Genomic DNA, 27088 nt, shown 5'->3' on the forward strand with positions numbered 1-27088 from the left:
TACAGTCAGTCAACACTGTTGTGTGCATAGTGCGTTCTCTATCGCTCAGTTATATAAAGGTGGCGACAGATTGTAGGATGGACTGATAGTTTCTGACATGGCCTCAAACACCTTGTAGGACCCATAGGACCAGGACTGATAACAAACAACATTCCACACGATTTTAGGTTCTGTGATAAAAATTACAAAGACATAAATAATGATGGATCTGTAGGAACTACGGGGGTAAAAGGGACAACTTGCAATAGATAACAGTAGTTAAAGAACTCTGTAGTGAATGTTTGCATGGCAGGTTGGACCCTGTATTCCTGTAGCATACACTCTGGCGCCCTCATGTGGTACAACCATGGAAAGGAATCTGACACCTAGCTGTTGTTTCAGGTTAGAAATAATGAGATTCAAATTACAATATGTAAACATCAATATTTTAAAGGTACTGTGAGGAAACATTTTCTGAAACACTAATTTTTCATCTGATGATCATAAATTACATGTAACAGCAAACAATACCATCAGTGCAAAGAATGCTATTTTTGTATAGTTTTTCGCAATTCTTTGTCATGGGTACGCTCCCAGGAACAACAGCTGGCTTAGTAAAAACACCACTGCTTGTGTCCAAAGGGGATGCAATACTTAACACAAACTGAAAGTTCCTCGGAGCACCTTTAATTTATGTTGGGCCCTATTTACTCAATAATCAAATGGCTGCTTTGTAACATGTAGCTTAGTAAGATTGTAATTGTAATGCCAAATCATTTGACCATGCAATGGTCTGCAGAGAAAGGCATTTTCTTCTCTGTCTCAAGTCAAACTCTTTATATTTTTTGTATAAATCTGTAATTTGTCCAAATATGTCCAAAGCATTACTGACCTAGGACATTCCCTGTTACTAAGAGTAAGCTATTACAATCATTTTGGGGGCTTCACTTAAGTGTAAAATAATCTCATGTTAATTATGTTTACCAATTAAAAGGTTGTCTAAGTAAAAGTGATAAAAAATATATTTAACAGAATGCTATAATTCACTTTGATGTTTAGACAGGAACAGAAGAGGGATGAAAAGAGCTATTCACACACTATTTATTATTTGCAGCACAGTTCCTCCAAAATATCCACAAAACAATCTCGTCAATACTCCACACTCAAACATGTCAGCCCTGCCTCTGCTTGTGTCTGGGATTGGCCTTGCAGAACACAAACAAACGTCCCCTCCGTCGGGCGAAGAAGCAGTCTTTGCAGCGCCTCTTGAGGGCCGACTTGGTCTTCATGCCTGCGGAGGGCTGGATGCAGGGGAGGTGCTGACACTGTCCCAACAGAGAGGGTCCACACGGGGCAGAGGAGCCAGACAACGGGGCCCGGACGGAGCCCATTATTTTGCCCGGTGACGGTAGCAGTGTGCGGGGAGCTGCGGCTAGGGTACGGAGACATCTGAAAGCACTGGCTGCCGGCGAGGAGGAGAAGCCCAGTGTTCTCATGTGGGACACTTGGCGCGTAAGGCAGGCGGCCAGGTGCCTCAAGATGAGGGGAGCCATGGTGTATGGGCTGCAGGCAGGGACAGACAGAAATGATTCATATGCAATTATAAGGTTTCTAAATGAAAATATAGACAAAATATAAAGATGATGATTTTAGTCAGGGTTTTGATAATGGTGTGTGTTGATGTGGTATGATGTTTTTGGAGGTGGATGCTTTTAAGGCTAAATAAAACAAAAACAAAACAACACATTTTTCAGCGCTCATATCAAATGAATGAACAATGAATGCCATTGCCTGCTTTCGCATCACATTCAAATAATGTCTTTGCTCAGACATCGTTATATAATCCACAATATTATTGTATTAAAGTAAATATAGATAGATGGATAGATAGATAATCACCTAGGTGTCATACTTTAGAGTTAGACCTATAGACCTAATTAAGCTATTCTTTGAATCATCCAAATGTAGGCTACATCAACTGGTTAGCATAAAACGGATACAGAACAATGCATGGGCCCTTTTTAAAGTGACATATGCAGCTCAAGCAGTTTGACATGTAAACACCGTAGGAAAGCTAACATGCCAAGGAGACGAGCATGCCACAGTTGACCTGCTAGCTCCCAAGCTACATATAGAACCTGCCAAAATATTGTTCCCCGACATGAAACATTTGTATCACAAAATCAAAAAGACTTCCACAAACCTTTCAGGGCTTCCTCAAAGGTTCAAACCAGTCTTATAAATCCCTGAATGTTGCGTTTCAATCGCTACAAAACGACCGCAATGCTGATCTTGGCTGTGGTGAGGATACAACTGCTTCCGGTTTGCGACAACGTGAGATTTTGTTGCCCTCGAGTTAGCCTCTCAGGCAGGTTGCCCTCTCTTCGCTTTGGTCCTTTGGACACATCTTGCTTCTATAAACACTAGAATAGCCTGAACACAAAACTTCCATGGCAGTGATTTTGTGCCATTTATAAAATATAGATAAACACAAGGACGAAACTGCAAGTACTTTGAACCTGAGAGGCAAAACTTGGGAAATATCTTTCGATAACATCACTAGTGTCCTCTGCAAGGCATCTTGGGAATACAGGCTGTTGTAAACATGGCGGCTTCAGTGGGTAGACTTCTGTCCTTCAGTAAAAGCGCTAAGGTGCTTGTTTCACCTTTAAAGCTGTCCGCTGTGCCTGTTCACAGATACAGCGTTGAGGTTTCCAGTACCGGTGAGGCAATTACTCATACCGGCCAGGTGAGCTTCAAAAGTCATTCTCTCCGCATTGCTCTTACTGGGTTTGTTTGCTTGCGATAGCTTAGCATTGGGCTAGTGTAGCTAGCGGGTCTGCTAACGCTACGTCCTTTATCGGACAGCCCTCCATATAACTTGGCTCTGAACGCTTCCTTTAACATTTGAATATCGGACATATATTGCCACACAGTTGAGTCGATATATGGGGAGTGAACACTACAGACAGTTTAATTTGGAAGGACAGCTTATATATGCACTTTCTCTTAATTACAAAAACTGACATTAGCAATGCAGGCTAATGTCCCGCTGTAGTTGCTTCTACTTGACTTCATAACATGAGTGTGTTCCCCTCAGGTGTATGATGCAAATGATCCCAGGAGAGCCAGATTTGTCGGCAGACAGAAAGAGGTGAGACACACACTTAATTGCAGTCACATCTGATCAGATGTAGGTCTGTTGGACGTATGGTCACGTAATGAGCCTGTTAATGTACATCAGTGGTGCTTTGTGAGCCTGCCATACATCCTCACATATGCTGACTGCTGTATTGTATCATCAAAACAACATTATGCCATAATCGTAGTTTATTATTTTTGATATGTGCAATTGTATAGCCCAATTATATTGCTGCCTTTCCCTTATACTATAGCCAATAATATAGCCCATTCGAATAGCATTGTAATTTAATTAAGTATGATGATATGATATTTTTATTTAATTATAAACCATTATAGTTGTATTAGGTTTTACCTAAATACTGACAAACCCTTAGAATCATAACTTTATCATGTTATGTATTAGTCTGGTGTGCACTGTTTACATGTGTACCTGCTGACTCTGTTGCTATTGATCAAACCTTTGTCAGTTTGTCCTATTTTGTCTCTAATTGCTCTTTGATAGTTCATGTGTTTATTCGTATTTGAATATTAGTTTTTTATATGTACAATGATGTAAAAATGTTACTCTATCTTTACTTATTTCTGTCCCTGTGCTGCTGCAACACCAAAATGTTCCTACTGGTGATCAATATAGGCTTGCCATCATCATATCTTAGATTGACATCTTGTTCTCCAAATCCATTTCTGCGCCTGATTTCAGTGGTCGACCGATATGTGTTTTTCAATGGCCCATACTGAAATTCAGAGAGCACGTGACATCAATTATTGTCTTTTATCAAATGCAAAAATTAATTAAAATAAAAGCATATTGAAAGTGAAGTCGGCCAATGTCCAATATCACTTTAAATATGCTTTTATTTAAATTTATTTTTGCATTTGATAAAAGACAATAATGTATCAATGGTAACAAATGAGAAACAAAACATGAATGAACATTTGTTAAATAATCGTGTAGACATCGGCCAATGCAGATTATCTGCAAATGCAATTAATAGGCCCGATATTCGGCTGTCTATCTCTACCCCATTTCAACATTTGCACAAGTAATTTGGCATAATCACCAATATTCCATCAAAACAGGTTGAGCACACGTGTTTTAAGGGTGAAAACATCCTATTGTCACTACTTAACCAAATTTAAAAAGCGTCTGTATGCCAGCAGGGTGATTATTAGATTGAGGATAGCCTTCCTCTTTAAAGAATCTATTCATTACACTTTCACTGTCTAATGTTTGCTAAAGCTTTGTGTTGATAAGCAGTTTCCCATACAAACCTAATTTTAATAAGCAAATAATGACTAAGGTTACATTGTTTGTGTCAAGGTGAATAAGAACTTTGCCATCAAACTGGTGGCAGAGGAGGCAGTGACTGACATCGGGGCCAGAGTGGTGTCCTGTGATGGAGGCGGAGGAGCCCTGGGTCACCCCAAAGTCTACATCAACCTGGTAAGAAGAGCCTGCAGCCGCTAGTTTCATGACTTCATTACAACTGGTCCATTTTGACAACCGGATAAGTTCTACCAAATACCTATAAACAGGCATCTGTGTTATGGTGGCTATTTACCATTTGTTAAGTCAGAATAGAATACAGGAATACATTGAAATGTCTGAACACTTTTGATCCAAGCAGTATTACTTTCTGTTAAGATAGAAATTGCTAGTTGTTTAGTTAAGGAAACTTTCTCATTTATGTGAAGTTAAAGAAAATGGACTAGAAGAAGCAGAAGACTGACAATATCTGGGTTACTTAATGAAGGGAATGTTAGTGTCTGATCTTTTGCATCATGTATGACTTGAATGAATGACCTGGGTAAAGTGGTTACATAGCAAAACGAGGGAAGTAATGTTCTGGCTGGGTTATGCTAATGAATCATATCATTACGCAAACATACTGACCTCACTCTGATAAGACCAGATGTTATTATTTTTATGATATTTTCTATTTGTGGATTTTGCATGATCTGTTGTATAGATTTGTTCAAACATGTTAGAAACAAGCTCATGTGTGTCTCTTTCCCCAGGACAAAGACACTAAAATCGGGACATGTGGTTACTGTGGATTGCAGTTCAAGCACAAGCATCATCACTGAAGCATTTCCTCCGTCTCGGCTTCTCTGTATAAATTGCCATATTGGTTAATAAATTATATCTTGTCTGTCTGTCTGGTCTGAGAGTGCATTTTTTTCATAATGAAGCCGGTTGAAATCAATGCTGCAACCCATCTGTATATCTATATATCCAATTTATTTTTTTTTTTACATGCGCAAAAACAGCCTCAGTCATTGGCAATACAATTCTAAATATCTGGCTCCGTACAACACTGCCACACACACTCAAAAAGAAGAAATTAAAAAACAAGAGACTCTTAAGACGTAAAAAAGATGATAGTTAAAAGGCACGTATTGCAATACATTGGGACTATTAATTGTGGGATGCTGGATTAGTTATTCAATTGATTTATATTTGCTGAGTGTAGTTCCCCCTCGTGACAGACAGAGGTCAGCAGCGTCCTGCAAATGTGTTTGGTCTGGTGCTACAGTGACAGTGAAAGGCTGTTGCGTTCATAGATGAAAGCCAAGTTAAAGAAACAATTTCTCATTGCACAACTAAAGCTATCTGTTTTTACAGAGGACACACAGGGTTTAAAGGCAATATACTGTACCTTAATTGGTCTGAACTAATAGGACAGCTGATGATATTGAGCTGTGCTTTTTTAAATGTCATTTGCTCCATTGTTACATGCACAAATAGGTATATTTTTCCTTGCGTCTTGGATGAAAAATCAACCTCTCTCGAACACACTGCTTTTGAACTGGCTTTCATTAAGGCATGGCTGCTCTCTACTGTTTACTGTTAGGTGCACTGAAGAGCACCTTAACATTCCTTGTGCATCGGCTGGCCCCCCACACACAATCTGTAGCTGTAGAGTCTCGCTCTGCCAAGCCTGGAAGACATCAGGAGGGAGCCGGCCCTGATAAGACACAGCAGCGCGGAACAATACATGTTTGAAGAAGATCATATATATATTTCATCAGGCCTTATTCTCCATAGACCTCTGCATGCCAAATTGGCCCTGCGCTTGGCTCCGGCTCCCAGACAGCACTAGCCTGTTCTGTCCCCAGTGATGCAGCCAGTGGAACTGCATTTTCCACACCATAGCGCTCAGGTTGGGGAAGAGTAAGTCGGGCTGATATAATTGGCCCTGGTGACTCCTGGAAAGGGAAGGCTTATGCTGTAGTTAACCTCATCTATAGTCAGACCACTTTGGATGATTGAAGGGAGAGAGAGAGGTGCATTGTTAAAATGTAGCAGGCGAGCCGGCTCGGTGTCAGAGAGCTGACTGCTTGGTCTTGCGGTTGGCGGGTCTTGAGTGGTTCAGAAGGTTGGTGGTCGGTTGAGTTGGAGGCATCGCCCCAGGCAAAATCTTCAGATGTAACTGAGCATATGAATTGTGCTGAATTAAACAGCGCTCTGTTTTTGTGCTGGATTTAACCGCACCGTTTAATTATTCACCGCCATTAAATGCACCAGCCAGGATAGGAGGATTTTTGTTTGTCAATTGACTCAAGATTAGAACGTTTAGTTTAAATTCACCCAATTTGTGGACGGACTCATTCATGTTCTTCACTGTCAAATCACCAGAGGGGGGCCTCAGCTCTGTCCAGTTATCCACTTTCTTTCTGCATAATATTTAGTTAATAAATACAATCAAGGCTCTTAAAGCCCCTGTAAACTCAAATCCGCAAAATCCTTCTGACTATGCAATTTGGGTTTGAGTTAGTTGCATGATGCATAGTGAGCATCTAAAAAAAGTGTTAGGCATATTTATCAATCCAAATTAAATGTATTGTCATTGAAGTTTGTTAAACTTTACAGAAATTCGGTTAAGATGAGACGGGCTATGCTATGGTTCTTATGACTCAATAAGTATTTTGAACCAATCATGGCAGTTCTTAATCCGAACCTCCAATATAAACAAGTATTGTTCCCATGGACACCGTTTTATACAGCCACACCCACACAATCCTATCAAAAGGTCTAGACAGTAAAAAAGCAGTTTAACAAACTTTTATATTATTTATGAACATTTATTTTCAATCAGATTTTTGTAAAAGCTTATTGTGACACCCAACTTGAGATCAAATATAGATTTTTAGACCTGGTTTCCAGAGCCTTTAAGCACAATGTGACCTGCACTGTTGGGTCAGACCACTCAGACAAAAATAAGCTCACACGAGGCCTTAATAATCATATTGAAAATCTCTTCACTACTGAAGCCACACAATAGATGATGGAGGTAAATGCCATTGAATTCCTTTAACATGGCAGCCCTTCCACAACAATCACTCACTCTACGCAAAACATCCTCAGCGTCGCTTGTAATTGCCCCTATTAAAATATTGCTGCTTGAAGATGTGTCATATTACAGACCCCCAGGCTCATTATGGAGCTCCCTGCAGCCAATTATCTGAACCTCCGTGTCTGGAAGCCACTGTGACCAAAAGGAGCTTGCAGGCAGATCTGGGAACAGCCCGTCCTCCTCAAATCCTGACTGACTCTATGAGAGGCAAAAACAGAAATCTGACCTTTGGTCACTGTCTCGGGGCGACTCCACTCAGCCCCACTTTAGAGTCAGGTGACAGAGCTCCTGACCTTTACCATGGAAATAATGACTTGTTCTTGTGCCAGGAGCTCAGAGGGGTTACCGCGGGGAGCGAGACACCTCTGGCGACATGTGACAGAATTTGGAGGAGAGAGTTTGCACTCAGCACTTTGATAGCCCCGGAAACCAAAGTGTGTGTGACAAGACGCAAGAGACTTTAGAACTATGTGCATATGTATGCCAGGGTCTGTCTGTGGGTGGGTGGTTGTGTGTGTGTGTGTGTGTGTGGGGATATGCAACAGACACAGACAGTGTTGAAAGGAAATAGGTGTCAGACGGAGAGTGCAGAGAGGAGTAATTTAAAGTTGTCAATACTTCCTGTGCAGACATTTCTACGTGGAATATAAAGTGTGCAAGTGTTTTAGAAAGAAAGTTCACGGAGTAGGCTATAGAATAGAGTATGAACAACTCATTGAAGATAAACATTCTTACTATTCAAAGTTGGAAAAAAAGTCTATCCACCCCCTGTGTCAATTCACCCAATTGGACATAAAAGGGCTAAATAACTCCTAGTGACGTGAGACAGACGCATAAACAGTAGGTCTAACATTCCCCAGGCTGTACAGCAACACTGCCAGGCTTAATCACATTATATGGCCCAGGGAGCAGGCCTCCGTGTCAGACTGGCTGTTGAGTGGAGGGAGCTTGTGTGTGGAGACCAGACAGAGGTGAGATGAGACTAGTGGAGGGATGGAGGGAGGGGGGGGTGAATGAGAATGAGATGTGTGGGGTTATGGAAAGAAGAGAGGATGATGGATGGATGGATGGATGGATGGATGGATGGATGGATGGATGGATGGAGGAGTAAAGGAAGGAAGATTGAAAGTGTGGCATAGAGATGTGTGAGAGGCAATGGAGAGTAAATCTCACAAGCATAAAATGTGAACTACCAGACCAAAATGTGTCATATTCCATGCTTTGACGCTATTCTGCAACATAATTCTACTAACTCATTTTAAAAGTTAACACCATCAATTTGTATATCTAATATCCATTTGTTTAGGATAGTGTGTTACGTGTTATATGTTCATTCTTAATGATGGACCCTTTGGGATTTATCACCCGTTTCCTGGATTTTCCCTGGGATATATTGAGTTTAATGGCATCTTCCAGCTTATATTTGGTTGTTTTCGGACCGCAATTTGACCTTTCTGCTTTGGGTCATTGTCACCACTCTTCTTGCATTCATTTTATCTGTATCAATAAGTTGTTTTTATCGCTTAAAGCAGCAGACAGCATCAAAGACTACCGAGTGAAAATAGAGGAGCCTTCAGCAGCTAAAAAGACAAGTTTTCAGTGGTGACCAAACCCCAAGTAAATATTAGACTTAGAAACTTTACCATATCATCTTAAAAAGTGGCAATATCATTTCCCCTGCCCCTCTGGTGACCGGCAGAAAATCTGGTATGAAAGTGAAGGTTAAGCCTTTCCTCACTTAGACATAATTGTATTTGATTATTAACTAAATGTGACGCAAATAATCACAAAATTGTACAAACCCCCCTTTATTTTGAAAAACATAGAAAAAACCCGCCTTACACACTTGATTTAAGAAATTCTTAATTAACACTGAAATTGAATGAACGTGGACCCTTTTATAAAAATTATATATTTTAATCGAACTTAGGTATAAGCTTTTATGCTCAACACTGAATGGCAGTGTATACATGTTCTTGTGCAGTTTTTCTCCGTGCTCTGCGCCCAAGAGACCAGTAATGTCTCTAACAGCTAACGGTGAGAACAAGTGGAGCCTTCTATCTCTTAACCCCACTCAGCACCGGGTTGACCTCTTATCTGGCTGCCATTCTATATCCTCCATGACACCACCACCTCCTCTCTTGAAGTCAAACCCACCTCTCCAACCAAGACTTTTCAAAAAGGAACACACAATCGTCTAATTCCTAGGACGTCAAAACTTAGATGGGGGAGCGCAAAAAAGGGGAAAAGTGGAGCAAAAATATAAAAAATATATTTGCAGTCGGACAGCCAGTGAAAGAAAGAAAACTTTTCAGAAATAAGTCAGATGTCATTATTTATCATCTTAAATCTTACTTATTTATGAGGCAGAAACAGAATGAAATTCTCGGTTGACTTCAACCTGAATTATTTAACCTGAAATGGTTAATTCCATACAAAGCCCAGGCAGATCCCTCCTCTGTTCTGATAAATACTTTATCACTCTTCCTAAATCGAAAAAACAGGAGGAGTAGAAAGGTTGTGTGTGTGTGTGTGTGGGGGGGAGGGGGGGGGTGACAAAAAATAACTTCTGCACTGTTTCTTGTTGTGCTCTGTTTTAGAAAGTGTTGGTTTAAATGTTTGCGGTGCTCAATTTGTGAAGTTTTTGTTAATTATTGAAGTTGATGAAAATGAATTTTCCATTAAACATTTAGGCCTATTGACGCCAGCCTTATCCCACTGTTTATTCCGATGATGTCTCTTATTATTGGTTATATGAAAAAGTCACTGGAGTGGATAAAGATGTGACACTTGCTTAAATTTACTTAAGAGGTTCCATGAAGCATTTTGCGCGTTGTGAATTTCGTCGTAGTTCCCAGGTTGACAGAGTCAAAAGCTGCCTAATGAAAAGGGACGCATCGCTGATTGCAGCTATATCTGGAGCCGCGGTGGAAGTGGCATCGATTTAACAATTTAGCAGCACCCTCCTCTGTGTGTTTCCATTAGTCACGGCTGAATACCGCCCACTTCCCCCCTTTCATTCCCTCAAAACACACACACACGCACACACACACACACACACAACACACACAAAGCTGCAGAAGTATATTCCACTATTCCTGAGAAGAATCTACATCATCTAAACTGATACCAGTGGTTGTAGCACAGTGGATGGGCTAATGTAAGGTCACACTCAAGAGAACTTTGCAGTGCCACGGAATAAACCTTTTTATTTTTTTGTGACTCAGTGCATGTGCAGGCTATTGTGCAAGTGTACATTATATGTTTTCCATGTGTGTGAACTGTACAATTTTGCTGCCGGAACATGTGTGGTAGGAAGACCTGTTTGGTCTAAGACATTTAACCAATAATAGGGCCCGTAAGAGTCTGTAAAATGGAATGGAGTGAGGGCCTATTCAAAGGCCAGAAGATAATCATAGTTGTTAAATGACCATTCGCTAAACTTCTCCCCCCCCTAATGTTCCTAGTAACTAAGTATTACTTTCAAAGGAGCAAGTCATTAACTAGCATGTAATACATTATTTCTGGGGTTACAGTGGGACTTTCCACAGGTAGCACCTCAACTTTTTGGCATTTCCCTGTTGTTAATAAGTCAGTCTGAAATACTCTTAAAAAACACTTCAGCAACCCTCGCCAACTTCAGGCTACCAGAGAATGCCTGAAATATGGCAGACAAATTGGAAAGCCCTCACAATGAATGCTTATCTTATGATCTCTTGACATTTGCTAACATTAGTTTGGTTAAAAAGTTGGTCAGAGCTCACAAAATCTGCCAGCCACTAACAGATGTTATTTCAGAAGGCAAAATCGATGGTTGTTTGCTAGAAAAAAATAATAATCCTGATTTTGTCTACCAGGAGAAGACATTTTTTTAAAGCTGACTTAATATTTTGAGTGGTAAATCTGCCCTTGTAAACTATATATGTGCAGTGCCAGAATAGGAATCTTGACAGGTGTAGCAAATGTAACTAAGGGTTGGGGGGGAGGGGGGGGTGTTTAGCAAACGGTCAATTGCTCAGGTCACAACAACAGAATACATTTTTTTTTGTCCAGCAGTCTTTTCAATTTTTCCAGTGACGGTGTGTTGGTTTGTCTACAAAGACGACGTCGACCTTAAGAGTTCAAAAGGTTGTCTGGGCGTTCTGCTGTCCATCACAGCCTCATTCAAGCCTTTCCAAACCTCCGCTTGTTTGGGCTGCTGGAAATGAGGACCGTGGAAAACTCCATCCACCCACTCTCTGAGTGTGGCCACCGGCGATTCCCGTTGCCTGTCTGTCTGTCTGGTCAGCGCCATGTTGGATGGGTACGTTGGAGAGGAGGACCCGGTCGATAGCATACAGGGAGGGTATTCTGGCTGCAGGCCGCCGTCCAAAGACACCGCAGTGTGAGCGATGGACCAGATTTTGGGCTTGTTGTCTGTACTTCTCAGGTCCGGATTGGGATAGAATGCATTGTTTTGCTGGTGGACCGGGGTGAGTTTGGGGCAGTCCGGAGACAATCTCTCTTTTCCATGCAGATGGTCTTGGCTGTGTGTGAGATGCCCGTGAGGTAAGTCTGTGTCCGGGTTTGTTTCATTGTCCTCAGAAAGAAAGCGCGCCTTGGGTTCACAGTCTGAACCGTCCGACTCCAGCAGGTCGAAGTCCTCAAGATCACTCTGTAGGTCTGCACACTGTTGATCTGCAAATAATGAATGAGAAAAAGGTACACTGCTAAGTCTGGGCACGCTAATCAAACTTTAAAGCAATCGTCGTAGGTTTAGTTTAAAAAAAATGTATGCATCAATGTGGGCCTTTTATGTATTCACTTATGGTGGACATGTGTTGTATTTCTGGAAAGCAAATGACAATATTCGTGTGCTCAGAGGTGGGCAAGGTTGAAATGGTACGGTCCACTTCAGAAGTGTCTGAAATTGTTTGGGAAATTAGAACTAACAGGTATGGATACATAAACGTTGTGTCACTCTTTTGGGGAAAAAGGGTTTTTCTTGGGTTGTTTTTCATATTTTTTGGTGAGTGTCAAATTCTTCATATTGAGGGGAACATATCCCCTGCCCCCTCCCCCTTCCCCCAGAAATCTATGTCTACAGATTGAGGCCCTGCTTACCAGGAGGGGATTTGTCAGCTTCTTGTGGCTTCTCAGCATCGTCACTGTCGTCATCACAGCCCCGGTCATCTGAGCTTTTACATGCCCGCGGCGACCACGTCACCTTGTTCTCCTTCTTCAGCCTCCTGCGTGCATTGGCAAACCAAGTAGACACCTGAGAGGAAGCAAGAGAATGGAGGTCAGAAGCAAACACATACAATCTTAATAACTAAAAATAATAAAAGACCATACTACAAGAGTAAAGACGAAAGACAAAGGAAGGAATGGGCAATTGAGTAGGAGAAAGGAAATAAGGAAAAAAAAAGTATGAATGTGTTAGATTAGTAAAACAAACTCAAAAAATGTCAAATCGTTTTTAAATCCATGGATTGAGGGGAAAACCAAGACCCATTATAAGGCAACACAACCCCAGGAAACAGCCCATCCATAGTGTGCTTAAATCCATAATATTTTGTCAATAACCTACCTGTGTGAGGGTCATTCTGGTGATGATAGCAAGCATTATCTTCTCTCCTTTTGTAGGATAGGGGTTCTTCTGATGTTCCTGCAGCCAAGCCTTCAGGGTGCTTGTGGTCTCCCGGGTGGCGTTCTTTCGCCGTGAAGCGCCATCCGAGCTGGAATACCTGAGCAGAATGTTGACATATTTAGCTACGTTGTACAAGAAATAAATGAAGGGCACTTTAAATGCTATATAAATGATGGGGAGAGACTATACCAGAATACTCACATAAGACGCTAATATAACTCACTAAATCCTATGTTATAGTATAAAGTGTATGGAGTGTAATACAATGTAATGATGCTACTATGACATCAAATTAAGAAGTCACTAAAAAGAGCTACAGACACATAACAAATATTCAGCAGTCCTAATATGATTTATTTTTTTATATATGCAGTAACAGCATTAGACATGCAGACTTTGACTTACCCATATCTGTCATAGGGATATTGTCCAAATGCATAGTCATAGGGATAGTAGGCAGGAGTCTGAGATGTCCCCACATGCACAGACGCAGCTCCGTCGATTGGATCTAGTGGCCCCTGAAAATAATGTGCGAATAACTCTTATAAATATGTGCTCAAACAGAATCCTTAAAATATTCCAATATATTTATTTTTCACAGATTACACCTTGGATCTATGAAAAGAGTGAAATTGAATTTTTTATGATTTCGTTTTTCTTCCTCCCATATGACTTTTGTATTCTATAATATTCAGATATCATTTAAGAGGAGACAGTCTTTTTAAACGTAAACAGTCACAATTTTTTTTCTCATCATTTGCCCAATTACGCACATTACAAATGAAGGCAATAGGATTTTAGTAATATGAACCGGGAGTGAAAAGTGAAACTCACTCTGGAGTAGAGAGCGGTGGCGTCGCTGGTGCAGGTGTTATAGTAACCTTGGCTCTTTGGATAAGGGCCGCTGTAGACTCCAATGCCGGTGCCAGGAGTGAGCTGGTGGCCCGGCGAGCGCAGCACCGGGTGTGAAGGAGGCGTTCCCGACTCCACACAGCCGGCCAGAGGGCTCGAGGTCATCAGAAACTTTGGCAAAAACAATTGCGTAATGAGCGTCAATTGTCCCAGTAAATAAGAAGTGAGAAATCCATTGTAAAAACCAGAAGGAACTAATGTATTCAAAAGTCCTAAAAAGTTCAATAGAAAATTCTAGGTAATCCTGATTTCTTGTTTGTTATTATTGTAGTTCTCTCATATAACAGAAAAAAGTTGGTGTTTAGGCTACAATTTCAAGAGAATTGTATTGTAAAACATTCTGATGCGCTACTTACTGATTGAGTCACATTTTGTGAAAAAAACTGCTTAGCTGAAAATTATTCTTAACTATTCCGAGAGCGTAGTCTATAATGTATCTCCTATAATAACTTGGACAAACAAACAAACAAACACGATAGCAAATGTTGACTGTACCTGCGGTGTGGCGGAGTAGTATCCCAGCTGTGAGTAAGCCATGGCTCAAATAAGATCAAAGAGACACAAGCAAACCCGGGAAGACATCCAACAGCATCCGTGCCAAGGTGTAGACTTTTTGCCTTTGACACTATAGTTCCGAGCTAGTTTGCCAATTCACTTCTCAGTAATTTTTAATCATCTACCAACGTATCCAAATCGGGGCGCGCAGACATTTACGCACCGCTTCCTTTTTTTACGCACAGCGATTAACGGTCTTTAAAAGTAACTTCTTGGCTTCCCTCGCAGTTCCACCTCATTCACCCAGCTGCTGCAGCGTCTGCGATATCCCTGGAAGCTTACAATCCAAAGCCAGAGAGCGTGTGTGTGTATTTGTGCGCGTGTGTGTGTGTATGTGTGATCAAACCATGCATCTCCCTGTGATGCGCTCTTTGGTTTTAAGGCGCGTCTCTCTCTCTCTCTCTCTCTCTGACGTCAGCTCGGACTCTCTGCGTGTAGCCCAGTGTTCATATCAAGACTGAAGAAAGTCACCTTATTAATTCCCGCCCAGTTTTGTATCAGCTCTCATTCAGGAGAACAGACCCACACATGCGTAAGTGCACGTACCCCCCCGCCCCCACACACAACAGTCCCCAGGCGTAATGAGAATGTGATCAATTCTCCTTTCCAAATAAGCACACAGACAGCTGCGTGTGTACACACATACACAAACACACACAGTCCTACACGCGCACACAGTGCTATGGCCAGAGGCGGGGATCAGGAACGTGATGCCTTGACACCCCATTGACACGAGATGATTGATGACTACAACCTGATATTAGCATAATCGTTTTGCCCTGTAGTTTAGATAACTTGTCACCGCCGGAGAAATCTCCTTGTCATCCACATATTCATGAGTGGGGAAATTTCAGGTCTCCTCCAAGCAAATTAATCAAAAAATAAACATTCCCTTGAGTAAGCACCTTTACCAACTGAATGGCTTGTCATGTTTTTAAATAACCAAGTCTTAAGCCGTCCTGGTGATGTGGAAACACTTCTCTCTTTCTTTTTCAATCCACTTTGAGATCTTTGTGTGTTTAGTGTTCTTAGGTAGGGGGAGAATGAAGAATAAGGCAAGCGTAAAAGGGACGGGGGAAATGATAGAGGAATTTGGGGTGTTAGAGATGATTGGATATGTCTCTGCATCAATGGCATAAGTCAAGTGTTTCTGGGGGAAGTGATAGACAGAGGAAAGGGCTTAGGGACCGTGTTAAAATGATTCGAAGAGAGAGAGGGAGTCAGTGAAGGGAGAGGTTTTGATGGAGGTTAGTCGGAATTATTAGGTTTTATATCTTTTTAATACGTATTGTAAAAACATTGATTACACAGCTACATGGCTTTATAGATATTTGATTTAGCCATTTGGAATCTGTCTGGAAGAATCGTTTCCAACACCCCCAGCCACGCGACTCAAGCTTCATGGAATGAATTGAACAGGCAGACATTTGATCTGTGAATATTGAGCTGTATCGTCCTCTTGTCCAATTTATAAATATATTCTATAAAGCCTTCCCTCTCTGGAAAGCGCGTTTATTTAATGGTCAAAGTCAAAGTCAGCTTTACTGTCAAATTATTTAATATGTGCCAGACATACAGAGGAATCGAAATTACGTTTCTCTCCTACCCATGGTCCAATAAGAACAAAATGATAAAATTAGATAAAATAAGATAAGTAATACAGTGAATACATTTTAAATAGTGCAAAAGGTAAGGCAAAACAAAACGGTATAAAAAAAGTAAATACATTGAAATACGCAATACGAGGAATTAAAAATGATTTAGAGTATGTGCAATATGCAGTAAACTGAAGAAATTGAAAGTGTACATTATAGGGGCATTTCAATCTGCAGACTGAGTATACATAGATTCAAAGTCCAGAGTTCTTGGGGGCAAATGGGAGGGGGTTTTAAAGTCCAGTTTTCAGGTTAGTACTGTTTTACAAATGACTTACTGGGAACAATCGTACTTGCTGGTTGGATTGTGATCACAGTGAATGATGTGCTACATTTTAAGCTCAGGACTTCGATACCACATACTGGGGTTATCAGCCAGACCAACGTGGCTTTGGTTTAGACAACAAAAGTTAAAGATTGTTATTTTTGGTTTAGTCTATTAAACTAGAATGACATTTTTAATTAATTTGCATTTTATAGAATTTCCTTGGTAAAAATTAAATAAAAGTTTTAATAAGGGTATAATCGCTTAAAAATAAACGTGGAACATGGCGCCATGTTGCACCGCCATGTTTTCTACAGTAGTACAGAACAGACAAACTTAATGACCTTACCCATTTTTGTATATAGTGGATGTCAGCCAGAAATGCACCTGTTGTAAGACAAGGAAGAAGAAGAATCAATCTGTCTTCACTTTTAATTGTTAAGGTCTGATCAGTGCTTGATCAGCATGCACAGACCTTGGTAAGTGTTTTCTGTGTCTTTCGTTATTGCAAATCCACACTGTGTACTCTTGTAGACATCTATATAGTGAAACTCAACATGGGAAATCCACGTGAAGTTACAAAGAGAGAGACAAAAGGAGAGTGCGGTTAAGAAATCTTAAAGGAATACTTCACCCATACGGAACCAGCGTTCTATCATTATAAAATAACTATTATAATATAATGAATGAGGTTTTTCTTCCCTCAGTCTTCCCTTAGTCTTCCCTTGGCCCAGCTGTCCTGTTATTCCTGACCCTTACTGTGATGTCACAGTAAGGAAACTGTAAGGTTAGACAGTGAGACCATAAAACACTCTTTCTGCCTTTTCTCAGGCTAAGATGATCCGATTTCAATTTTTTTTTGCACATTTATACTAAATATGATCTCCGAGTTCAATACAGCTTCATATTCCAACCGGTGAAGTAGGCCTTTAAGTTCAAGAAAACCAACATGGAGAACTGAATGTGGAAAGGAGGTAAAGCCAAAGAAAGGCAAACTTTGGGAGCGGAAGAAATTGTCGATAGTCAGGGGACATGAAATGGAGCGAGGGGACAGCAGCGGGGTAAAAGGGCAAAATATTCCCAGAGCAACCAGAGTAAGCCTTGAAACAACAGAGCTGCATCACCAGAAAGCATCTTGCGGCGGCCCCAAGGGGGGAGGAGAAGGCATCTGTGTACCGGCCGCTTGATTGACATTCCATTTGTCCCGTGAAAGGTGCTCATATACAGTGAACACGGACTAACTGTCTCTCCCTTCATCTGTGCTCAAAGCTGGGAAATTAAGTTATCGCGCTGCACACTGGCGCCGGGCGTCTTCGCACAAAACACATGTCACTCACAGAGAATGGCAATTTGTTTAGCTGCTGACAATGAACATGAGTGTGTTTAATCTTGGTTTCTTGTAGTGTTTTTTTTTTTATGCGGACAATAACTTCAGAGGTATATAGATGAATGAGCAGACTATAAATGGAGAGGCGGGGGTAGTAACTTCCAACCTTTTGTTATCCTTTTCCCTGGACCAAGAGAAAGACTATAGCCTAAAGCATTGTAAGGTGGCTAGATAATGTTATTTCCCTCTTTTGGAATATTCAATGGGCTACTTATATATTAATATAGGGTGTGTTTAGAAATTTATGGCATTCCTCCAGTATATATTTCTTAGGGCTCTGCGTTCGTTAGACCGTGATTATATCTTTCTGATCTCGCTCCCAGTGCATCAATCATTCATCCAAGATGCTCCTCAAGAAAAAAAAAAGGGAAACACATATTCCTATTGTCTGCTTGCTGCATCCAGGCTCTAGCTATAATGCATGTAGGTGGGGCGTGGGGGGTTAATGATAGAAACATGTTAATGTGAGAGCAGGAGAAGGGCTAGCCACTGCACAAAGTGTTTGGAAATCAGGACCAAACATCTCCAATCACAAGTTCCTTCAATCACGCCGTGCTATCGTCTATGCCAAAGTCGGAAATGTATGCAATTTTAATCGCTGTTTAACATGTAGATGCTTTTTGAGCCTCCATCTTTAGTTTTAGCTATTTCACCTTGGCACAGCAGGCTATCTCAGTGGGTGATGACGAAGGGCCCAAACTGAGGGGGAGAGTGCTTTGAATAACAGCATGACTGTAAAAGCATGACTTTATTGGTTGTTTTTCTTTTACTTTGTTCTTCAATCAATATGAAGCTAAAGTACCGATAGCAGCTGGTTAGCATAGCTTAACATAAAGACTAGGAACAGGGAAGGAACTAGCCTGACTCTATCCAAAGGTAAAAAAAAAATTGGAGGTTATGGTACATTCACAAAATGTCAGCAGAAGGGGAAGAACAGTGAAACCTCCCATTATTCTGACTTGAAAGCATTCAAGCATTATTTTAATGTGATAAGCCCACTGCTTGGTGGGGACTGCCAGTAATTCCAGTTAGTCCGAGGACTCAATAGTCCGATAAATTTCCACAGCGGTGAAGTTAGTTTCAAGTTAGATATTCGATAGACATTCATCAGGGATGCTTCTTACTTAGTTTAACCCGCAGTAGGCAGAAGTAGTACGGTTAGTATACCCACCAGCCCTGGCACTTAACCGGCTTATGATTTCAATTAACTACTGTTGAGTCTACACAAAGCAGATACGGTCGCTGATGAATGTCTGTCGATTATCTGACTTGAAAACTACCGCCTTTCGCTCCAATGGTAAATACGTCTTAAAGGTGAAGTAAGCGGTTTATTTATGTTAATATAAGTGTAACATCGCTCTTTATTCATACAGTGATAACTTACATAATGTGCGCGTTTCATAAAGCCGATCTCTCAGTCAGCTGCTCTGCATGTAATCGGCAAATAAACTTTTCGGGAATCCCGAAATTAATATCCAATCACAAGAGAGAATGCTACAAACCGACACCCGTCTCACTCATGGTCTCACTGCCGGTGCACGCCAGAGCGACAGATGGGTGAATCTATGCTCCTACAATGGCGGAGCAGGTAAAAATCCTTCCCAATGTCTGTTTTGATGGTTTTTATCATGTTTTTATCACACTTGGATCTGATATGATGCTAGATAACTCGCTGCTTGAAGACCGCAATGCATTAATGTGGTGATGTAGGGACGAACCTTTAATATTGAGCTGTCGGAATAATGTAATTTCAGAATTATGGCTTTGTACCAGCCTGCTAGTCACATCATTTACGTAAATAGCACAAATTAACTAGTTTTGTGTCCTTTTAAACAAATTCAATTAATTGTATTAATGATTGTGTTGGATTCTATCTAGCATTTAAATAACTTGTATTTTTACAGCTGTTTTGCTAACAGTTTGTTGGCACTTCTGTACAGTTTAATTTGTGTTTGGGAGGTATAGAGTCAAACATTTGTGCTTCGCATTGAGCTAAGCTGAGACAAGCTAAGGGGCTGCTAGCTCTATTGCTGTACATTTAAAGGATTGTTATGTAAATGGTATCCATCCTCTCATCTAACTTTTGAAAGGAAAGCCTATAAAAAGGACCTTCTCAAATGTCAAACTATTTCTTTTAACGTCAACTTAATAAAACTGACAAAAACCAAAAGACGAGGCCGTTCTTCAGAAAGGCTAGTAATTGTGTGCTTTGGGATTCTTCTGAACTGAAGTGAAACAAAACGAGGAGAAAAAGTCGATCCCATGCAAGGCTTCCCCTGCCCAGTGTTCCACCATCAGACAAATGAACACATGGGTAGCGCGAGGTAACACTTCCATCTTTCCATTTCTACCCATCTTTTCAGGAATATGGGATATTCAGATAGAAAGAGGACAGAAGACGATAAATGGATCATGAGGCAAGGAGATAGGTCTTCGTCTTTGCACCACAGGACAGGGCCCATGGTGTATGCCTCTTGTTAACCACAATGGCATTGACCAAGTACAAGTGCAAAAACCAGGCCGGGTCTGATCCACAAACAAGGCTGCCAACACCCAGTATACCTGTCTGACCAGCTAGCAGCAGCTGTGCTATCTGCTGCTGCTCCCGCTCCCATCTAATAAGAGCCTTGCGCTAGATCTGGAGCTCCTGAAGTGGGTTACTATAAATGCCCTGGTCTTTACTCATCAATGATGTAGGATACGGGAAAAAGAGACAAGCTAACCCTCTTATCCGCTGTGCAGAGAGCGTGTGTGTGTGCGTGCATGTGTGTGCTTGTGTGTGTGTGTGTGTGTGTGTGTGTGAGAGAGACTGAAGTGGACGGAGACAGACAGAGGCAGAGTAGGGAAGGGAAGGGAGACAGGTTTTAGGCTACAGGCAGCTCTTAAGTGTGTATACAGTTTGCGTTGAGCCCTGAGAGGCCAGCCGTATTCCTCCCTATCACTTCCACTTCATTACTCCGGGAGCGGACATACATTATTCAGCTCTTCAAGCCTGAGTCCACAGGGACCGATAGAGCCTTTAACAAACACTTTAACCTGCCGTAACTCTCTCACACACTGATCCTCTATATACTGTTGGTCTGTTTCTCTTTATTTGTCCATCATCTCTCTCGGTCAGCCTTCATTACTGTTCATTCTGCTCCGACAACTCAATTTATCCAACTGTTTTCTGGTCAGTTACTGTCATCCATCCTATTTATCATCCACATTGTTAAGACCCTGCTGCTGTACAAAAGGGGTAGTGACTACGATAATTGAAAATCAGCCCGTTTTTATGATTAAAGGTGGGATCATCGATTCTGGAGATTGCTTGTTGTCAACATTGTTTGTCCAAATCAGGGAATATCTCCTGCACACACAGCACACACAGAGTACAGACAGGTAGCAGATCATGAGGAGATATTCACTGATATTAACAAAAAGTGATTTTGAAAACAAGGATTCTCCAGAATCACTGACTTCACCTTTAATATCTGCAACAACTGATTTCGTGGCCACTTGGGGGCAGTGGACATTGACATTACTTATTTTAGGTTCTGTTAGAGAGGAGTAATCTGATTTGTAGGATTGCCAGATATTGAGCATATTCATTTCCATTGTATTTAACCATGCTTTACAACTCTGAGACTCATACAAAAGTAATGCGTCATCTTATCTGTAGTGAACTTCTGAACCCAGTGATGGAAAGTAACCAGGAACATTTACTGAAGTACCACATACAGCATTCATGTTTCATAGAAAAATAAATGATGATGTATTATCATAGTTTAGGATAGGATTAGATTCTTTGGTCGGGTAATGTATTAGCTCACCAAACCTATCTATAAAGTAAGGAAAATGAAATAAAATATCTCCTCCTTTACCAATGGCAACACCAGTACAGGAATTCAATCGTCATTCTGAGATGGGCCATTCTGCACAGTGAGTACTTTTACTTTTGGCTCTGTTTTTGCTGTATTTTGATAATTTTTCACTCACAGTAATTAAGGTAAGATTCTGAATGCTTGACGTATACTTGTCACAGAGGATCTGCCCATTCTGGCTATTGTTACCTTTACTTAAGTAAAAGATCTCCGTATTTCTTTCACTGCTGTCTGAAAAAATATAATGCCTTCTGCTCAATACCATGTTCATCAGCAATACAATAAATTAGGAAAAGTCACAAAGTATCAATATGGAGGATGGTAAGTATGTTTTTTGAGCTTTTAAAGAGGGACCCATGCAGGGTCGACTGCAGAACATAAGGGATAAACCATACTTATGTCCTTGTACTTTAAGTTATTTATTTGATTAAAATGGCCAAAAATAACCAAGAACAATGTGGAATCCCTCATGAAAGAACTTCAGTAAACCAAAAGGTATTTATAAAGTGCATTGTGTTGCCTTGTTATTCAGTTCTATGTTTTTCTGTGCTAGCACCTCCTACTGGTGAGTTTGTATAGTAGAAATTCAAGTCATGTGACCAGAAGTGACATCATCAGTTACGTTATGGCAGTCTTCCATCTCAGATAAGACAGATAGGAAGCACATGTTTATATCTGGCATCATCCGCACGTTCATGTCTCAGAGAGCATCGTTGGTATGTTTTATCAATCTTTTGGCTCATCTTTCATTTATATTAAGTTATATTTTGTACATCAAAATATATTTAGGTGTTTATTAATGGACACGGAAAAGTGGTGTTTTCGTGTGCCACGTAATGTTAAACAGTAGGCACGGATCACACAAGTCCGACACAAGCAAATAATAACAGAGGCTGTCCACAAGCTTCTCCGTATGCAAATGCTTATCAGACTAATCCGTCTGACGGTCAGAGCATGTCAGACTTTGTCAGGTTTTTTGCAAGACGGGAAATTGTGTCTTCAGGGCTTCTCCAATTCAGCGATCAACCAGAGAATTACAGAGCTTGGAGAGCATCATTCCTCAATGTCATACAAGGTTTAAACCTAACAGACAGTGAAGAAATGGATCTGTTAGTGAAGTGGCTAGGTGCAGAATCAGCGACTCAAGTGAAGAGGATAAGAGCTGTGCATGTCCACCATCCACAGAATGGGCTCAAAATGGCTTGGGACAGGCTCGACGAGTGCTACGGGTCGCCAGAGGTCATAGAGAATTCGTTGTTCCAGAGACTCGAAAGCTTCCCGAAGATCACGAATAAAGACAATAAGAAGTTAAGAGAGCTCTGTGACTTGTTAATGGAGCTTCAAGTCGCTAAATCAGATGGAGATCTGCTCGGACTTACTTACTTAGACACCGCTCGTGGTATCAACCCCATTGTGCAGAAGCTGCCATACAGACTGCAGGAGAGATGGCTCTCTCACGGTTCTAAGTTTAAGGAAAATTTCAACGTTCCTTTCCCTCCATTTGCCTACTTCGTGGAATTTGTGTGCCAGCAAGCCAAAATGAGAAATGACCCTAGCTTCTCACTCACTCCAGGCAGTACTGAACCTACGCCGATGACAAAACCAGGACCTAAGTACGGTAGTCCCATCTCTGTCCACAAGACTGAGGTGTCGCCTAGCACCTCAACATGGGCATACACAACACAGAACAACAATGTGGATGTTTCCAAGCAATGCCCCATACATAACAAACCACACCCATTGCAGAAGTGTCGTGGCTTTAGGGAAACATCCATTGAAAACAGGATGGCATTTTTAAAGCAACATGGCATCTGCTACAAATGCTGTGCATCATCCGCACATTTGGCCAAAAATTGCAACAGCTGCATCAAGTGTGATGAATGCGGGAGTGAGAGTCACAACTCAGCCCTGCACCCTGGACCTGCACCATGGCTCTCGCAGGCCCACACCCCTCCATGTGAGCATGGCGGGGAGGAAGGATTCAATGCGGATGAGGCTACTGTTTCGGCGACCTGTACTCAGGATTGTGACTGAAGTGGTTCTGCTGTTCTCTCTCGAGGACCAGGCTTGATTGGTTTCCTCGCTTAGAGGTGAACTGAGGGAATGTTATGGTATCTAGGGATACCAGACGGGTATCAAATAAATACAAATTCACTTGATTATAAAATGCTCTGGTGGAATTTATAACACTTGTGGTGTTAGGGTCGTTTTCGACCCGGTTATAAAATAAGATTTAAAAAACAATAACTAGAGCCAAAACTGAAATCATAAGTACACTGTCAGCCAACACAATGACAGTCAGCTCCTCTCCCAATCATGTGAGCTCTGGGGGGGTTCTCATTTAGACTTGTTTCGCCCTTATACCTGCATAAAAGCGATACAAACAGACGGGCATATCCAGACATGTGAGGTCAATTCAGTATAGAGTTGGTGACTTGCAGAGTGCACATCTCCTATTTACAGTATTAAAAAATGAGGAGATATACAGTGAGCCAAGTTCTGGATCATGTTTTTAGTGAAAATGGCCACCTGATTCTAAAAATAAGAGGTGTCAGGTCTGCCGAAGCACTAAGGACTGAAAGATAAACGTATTGTGTTTTACCTGCAAGAAATATCTCTGCAAAGAACACTGAAAGTGTTGCTTTTTGTCACACATCTGTACACACACATACACATGCACACAGAGACTTTTACTCAGTTTTTTTTACTAGTTTTGGAACTAGTAATTGATTTCTATTGGTTTGATTTGTTGATTGGTTGTTGTTTATTTGACCTTAAAAATCTATATTTTGTGTTGTGACTTGTTCTGGTTTTCATTGTGTGATTGTATAATGCTGAAATAAAAGTTTTTTTGCTGTTTTCTGAAATAAATATTTATGGGTCGTAATTGACCAGTAACACCATAGATGTTAAAAAAGTCAATATTATTAATATGAAAAAATAAATAAAACAAATTTTGTTAAGAAATGTGTTCTCATACACCTCAGTAATAATCAGGTAAAACAACAACCAAATATGTATTTGTATGATTCTCTTAAGGTTCATTTTATAATTTTTTTTTATTGAAATTGAGGGGTATACTGACAAAAGAAAGGCCCAGCCGCCTACACTAAAAATATTAAAAACAATATTTTCCTGGATAAGGAAGCCTAACAAGGTAACCAAGAGATGAGAAACAAAAAGGATGATAGATAATTGTTTTTAGTGTTTTTTACAGCTGATTTCAGACATGGGTTGAAACCGACCCGCTAACACCATGGATGGTAACAGAAAGTTAACACAGGAGGAAGGTTAACCCAGTGTTTCTCATGCCTACTGCAGCCCCACTGCTTAGAGCTCAGCTGCCATCCTCTGGTGGTTTAGGGAACTTCAGGCCCTACTGTGGGGTGGCCATAGGGTGTGTGTGTGTGTGTGATGGCTTTAGCCCGAGGGTGCAGCGCGCTCGACTTGCAGCTGTAATTGACCGGGGTGAAAAGGTCAGTCGCAGTCATGTGAGCGACCAAAGAGGCTACAGCAGGTCTGCTTGTCTGCATGCACACACTGGGGGTCTGGTGTGGTGGCACATTTCATGTTACGTCTCTGATTTGGACCTCCCAGGACTTTGGGCCGCCAGCAGCTCTCCTGACCCAAGAGCCCATGATGAGTTTACACCCTTTTGTTTCTATGGTTTTTGCTTGATCTGCATAAGCATTTTGCATCTGGACAGACAAACTAGATTAAATAGCAGAGTGTTGTTTGTAGATTCCAAAATGATTCCTTCCTTGCATCGCACAGAAAATGTTATTTAAGGTGGAGTCAGTGATTCTGAAGAATAGTTGTTGACAATTTTTAATTATTTTTGTCAAAATCACTGAATATCTCGTCACGGTCCGCTACCTGTTTGTGGGGTGTTCATACACAATGTAGGGGCTCTGTAAACTGGTATGTAAACAAAGGGGAATGTAAACAAAGGGGGCCCACCATAGCTAGCAACGTTCCAACTTACAGAGCCTAGGCTGTGTATTAACACTGGATTTGTTTTCAGGGCACACAGGTAGCGGCGGATCATGAGTAAATATTCACTTATTTCGACCAAAAGTGATTTTGACAACGAGCACTGACTCCAGAATTGCTGACTCCTCCTTTAAATCAGAGTGAAGATGGGGACTATTGTATCAATCTCCATTCTCCAGTGATCATCTCGTTTGTCACTTCCAGCCGCTGAGCGTCTGATCTCCTGATTGCACCTCCAGAGAGCCTCTGTGTGTGTGTGTGTGTGTGTGTGTGTGTGTGTGTGTGTGTGTGTGTGTGTGTGTGTGTGTGTGTTTTTGTGTGTGTGCCATGACGGATCACATGTCATCACACGGCATTTCACAAAGTATTAATCCACGGCAAACGCTCAAAAGCCCATGCTCCGTGCATTGCCAGGGAGTTTCATATGATAACAGTCCATTAAGTGCTCCTTTTCTGGAGCGCTGACATTCCCCGGAGAGGAGCGGAGGGGGCAATCATTCCCTCAGATTGTCCCTGTGGGAAACGGGGCTACTGGTTTTCTGTGTCCACTCCAATCACATCACTAATGGAGAGGCGGGTAAGCATCTGTGACAGCGGGGAAACCAGATCTCCGCTCCCTCCACTGTGTGTGTGTGTGTGTGCGTGTGTGTGTGTGTGCGTGTGTGTGTGCATGTGTGCCACTTGCAGATAAACAGTTGGCAGGTTTCCCCCTTCCCTGTGCACGTGAACGAACACACACACACTCACTCACATCTGAGAGGGTACGCAAGCTGGACAGGGTTAATATACTCCATTAAGCTCTATTACCCTAAACGACTTGGGCAGATGAATGAGGACTCACATTACTCTGCAACTGTGTGTGTATAATTGTGTGTGTGTGTGTGTGTGTGTGTGTGTGTGTGTGTGTGTGTGTGTGTGTGTGTGTGTGTGTGTGTGTGTGTGTGTGTGTGTATGTGTGTGTGTGCACGCATCTCATGTGTAATTACACTGTGAAGATATGTGACCCAAGAGGCATCTATCATTATCAATGGAGCTCTTTTCCACTCTGCGTTAGTGCACTGCACACTGACACAATCTTCCAGTTATCTTGTCATCTTTCATTATCCCTTACTGTCTTTTTCTGAAAACAAGTTCAAGATTTTCAAGTATGGCGAGATAATTTCCACCTGTTTCTACTAGGCTATAATTCGATTTATTTAAAAAAAAATTCTACAGTCAATCATTTCAAGACTCGAGCAAATTCTGCTTTGTGTGTGTGTGTGTGTGTTATTTGAAATTACAGACATTCGTAATTGCATAATTATTATATTAATATTGTTTTTTCGGTAACACTTTACAATAAGGGTAC

At 41.3% G+C, this 27088-nt stretch overlaps 3 protein-coding genes across 3 annotated transcripts; 1 reads left to right on the top strand and 2 right to left on the bottom strand.

Moving 5' to 3' along the window:
• Positions 1-1070: 1070 nt before the first annotated feature.
• On the bottom strand, positions 1071-2300 carry mrpl36 (mitochondrial ribosomal protein L36). Its single transcript, XM_080044854.1, has 2 exons — positions 2183-2300; positions 1071-1542 (listed from the first exon to the last, which is right to left on the bottom strand). Exon 2 carries the CDS (start codon positions 1530-1532, stop codon positions 1152-1154), a length of 381 nt encoding a protein of 126 aa, XP_079900980.1. The 5' UTR covers positions 1533-1542; positions 2183-2300; the 3' UTR covers positions 1071-1151.
• A 281-nt stretch (positions 2301-2581) lies between these two features.
• Positions 2582-5282, top strand: ndufs6 (NADH:ubiquinone oxidoreductase subunit S6). Its single transcript, XM_080046009.1, has 4 exons — positions 2582-2728; positions 3080-3133; positions 4445-4567; positions 5143-5282. Exons 1-4 carry the CDS (start codon positions 2585-2587, stop codon positions 5209-5211), a joined length of 390 nt encoding a protein of 129 aa, XP_079902135.1. The 5' UTR covers positions 2582-2584; the 3' UTR covers positions 5212-5282.
• A 6292-nt stretch (positions 5283-11574) lies between these two features.
• Positions 11575-14559, bottom strand: irx4b (iroquois homeobox 4b; the record flags this gene model as incomplete). Its single annotated transcript, XM_080045532.1, has 6 exons — positions 11575-12158; positions 12585-12738; positions 13051-13207; positions 13516-13628; positions 13945-14133; positions 14518-14559. 6 exons carry the CDS (start codon positions 14557-14559, stop codon positions 11575-11577), a joined length of 1239 nt encoding a protein of 412 aa, XP_079901658.1.
• Between the last annotated feature and the right edge of the window lie 12529 nt (positions 14560-27088).

This window comes from Ammodytes marinus, assembly GCF_949987685.1.
Source record: "Ammodytes marinus genome assembly, chromosome: 17".
Classification (NCBI taxonomy): domain Eukaryota; kingdom Metazoa; phylum Chordata; class Actinopteri; order Uranoscopiformes; family Ammodytidae; genus Ammodytes; species Ammodytes marinus.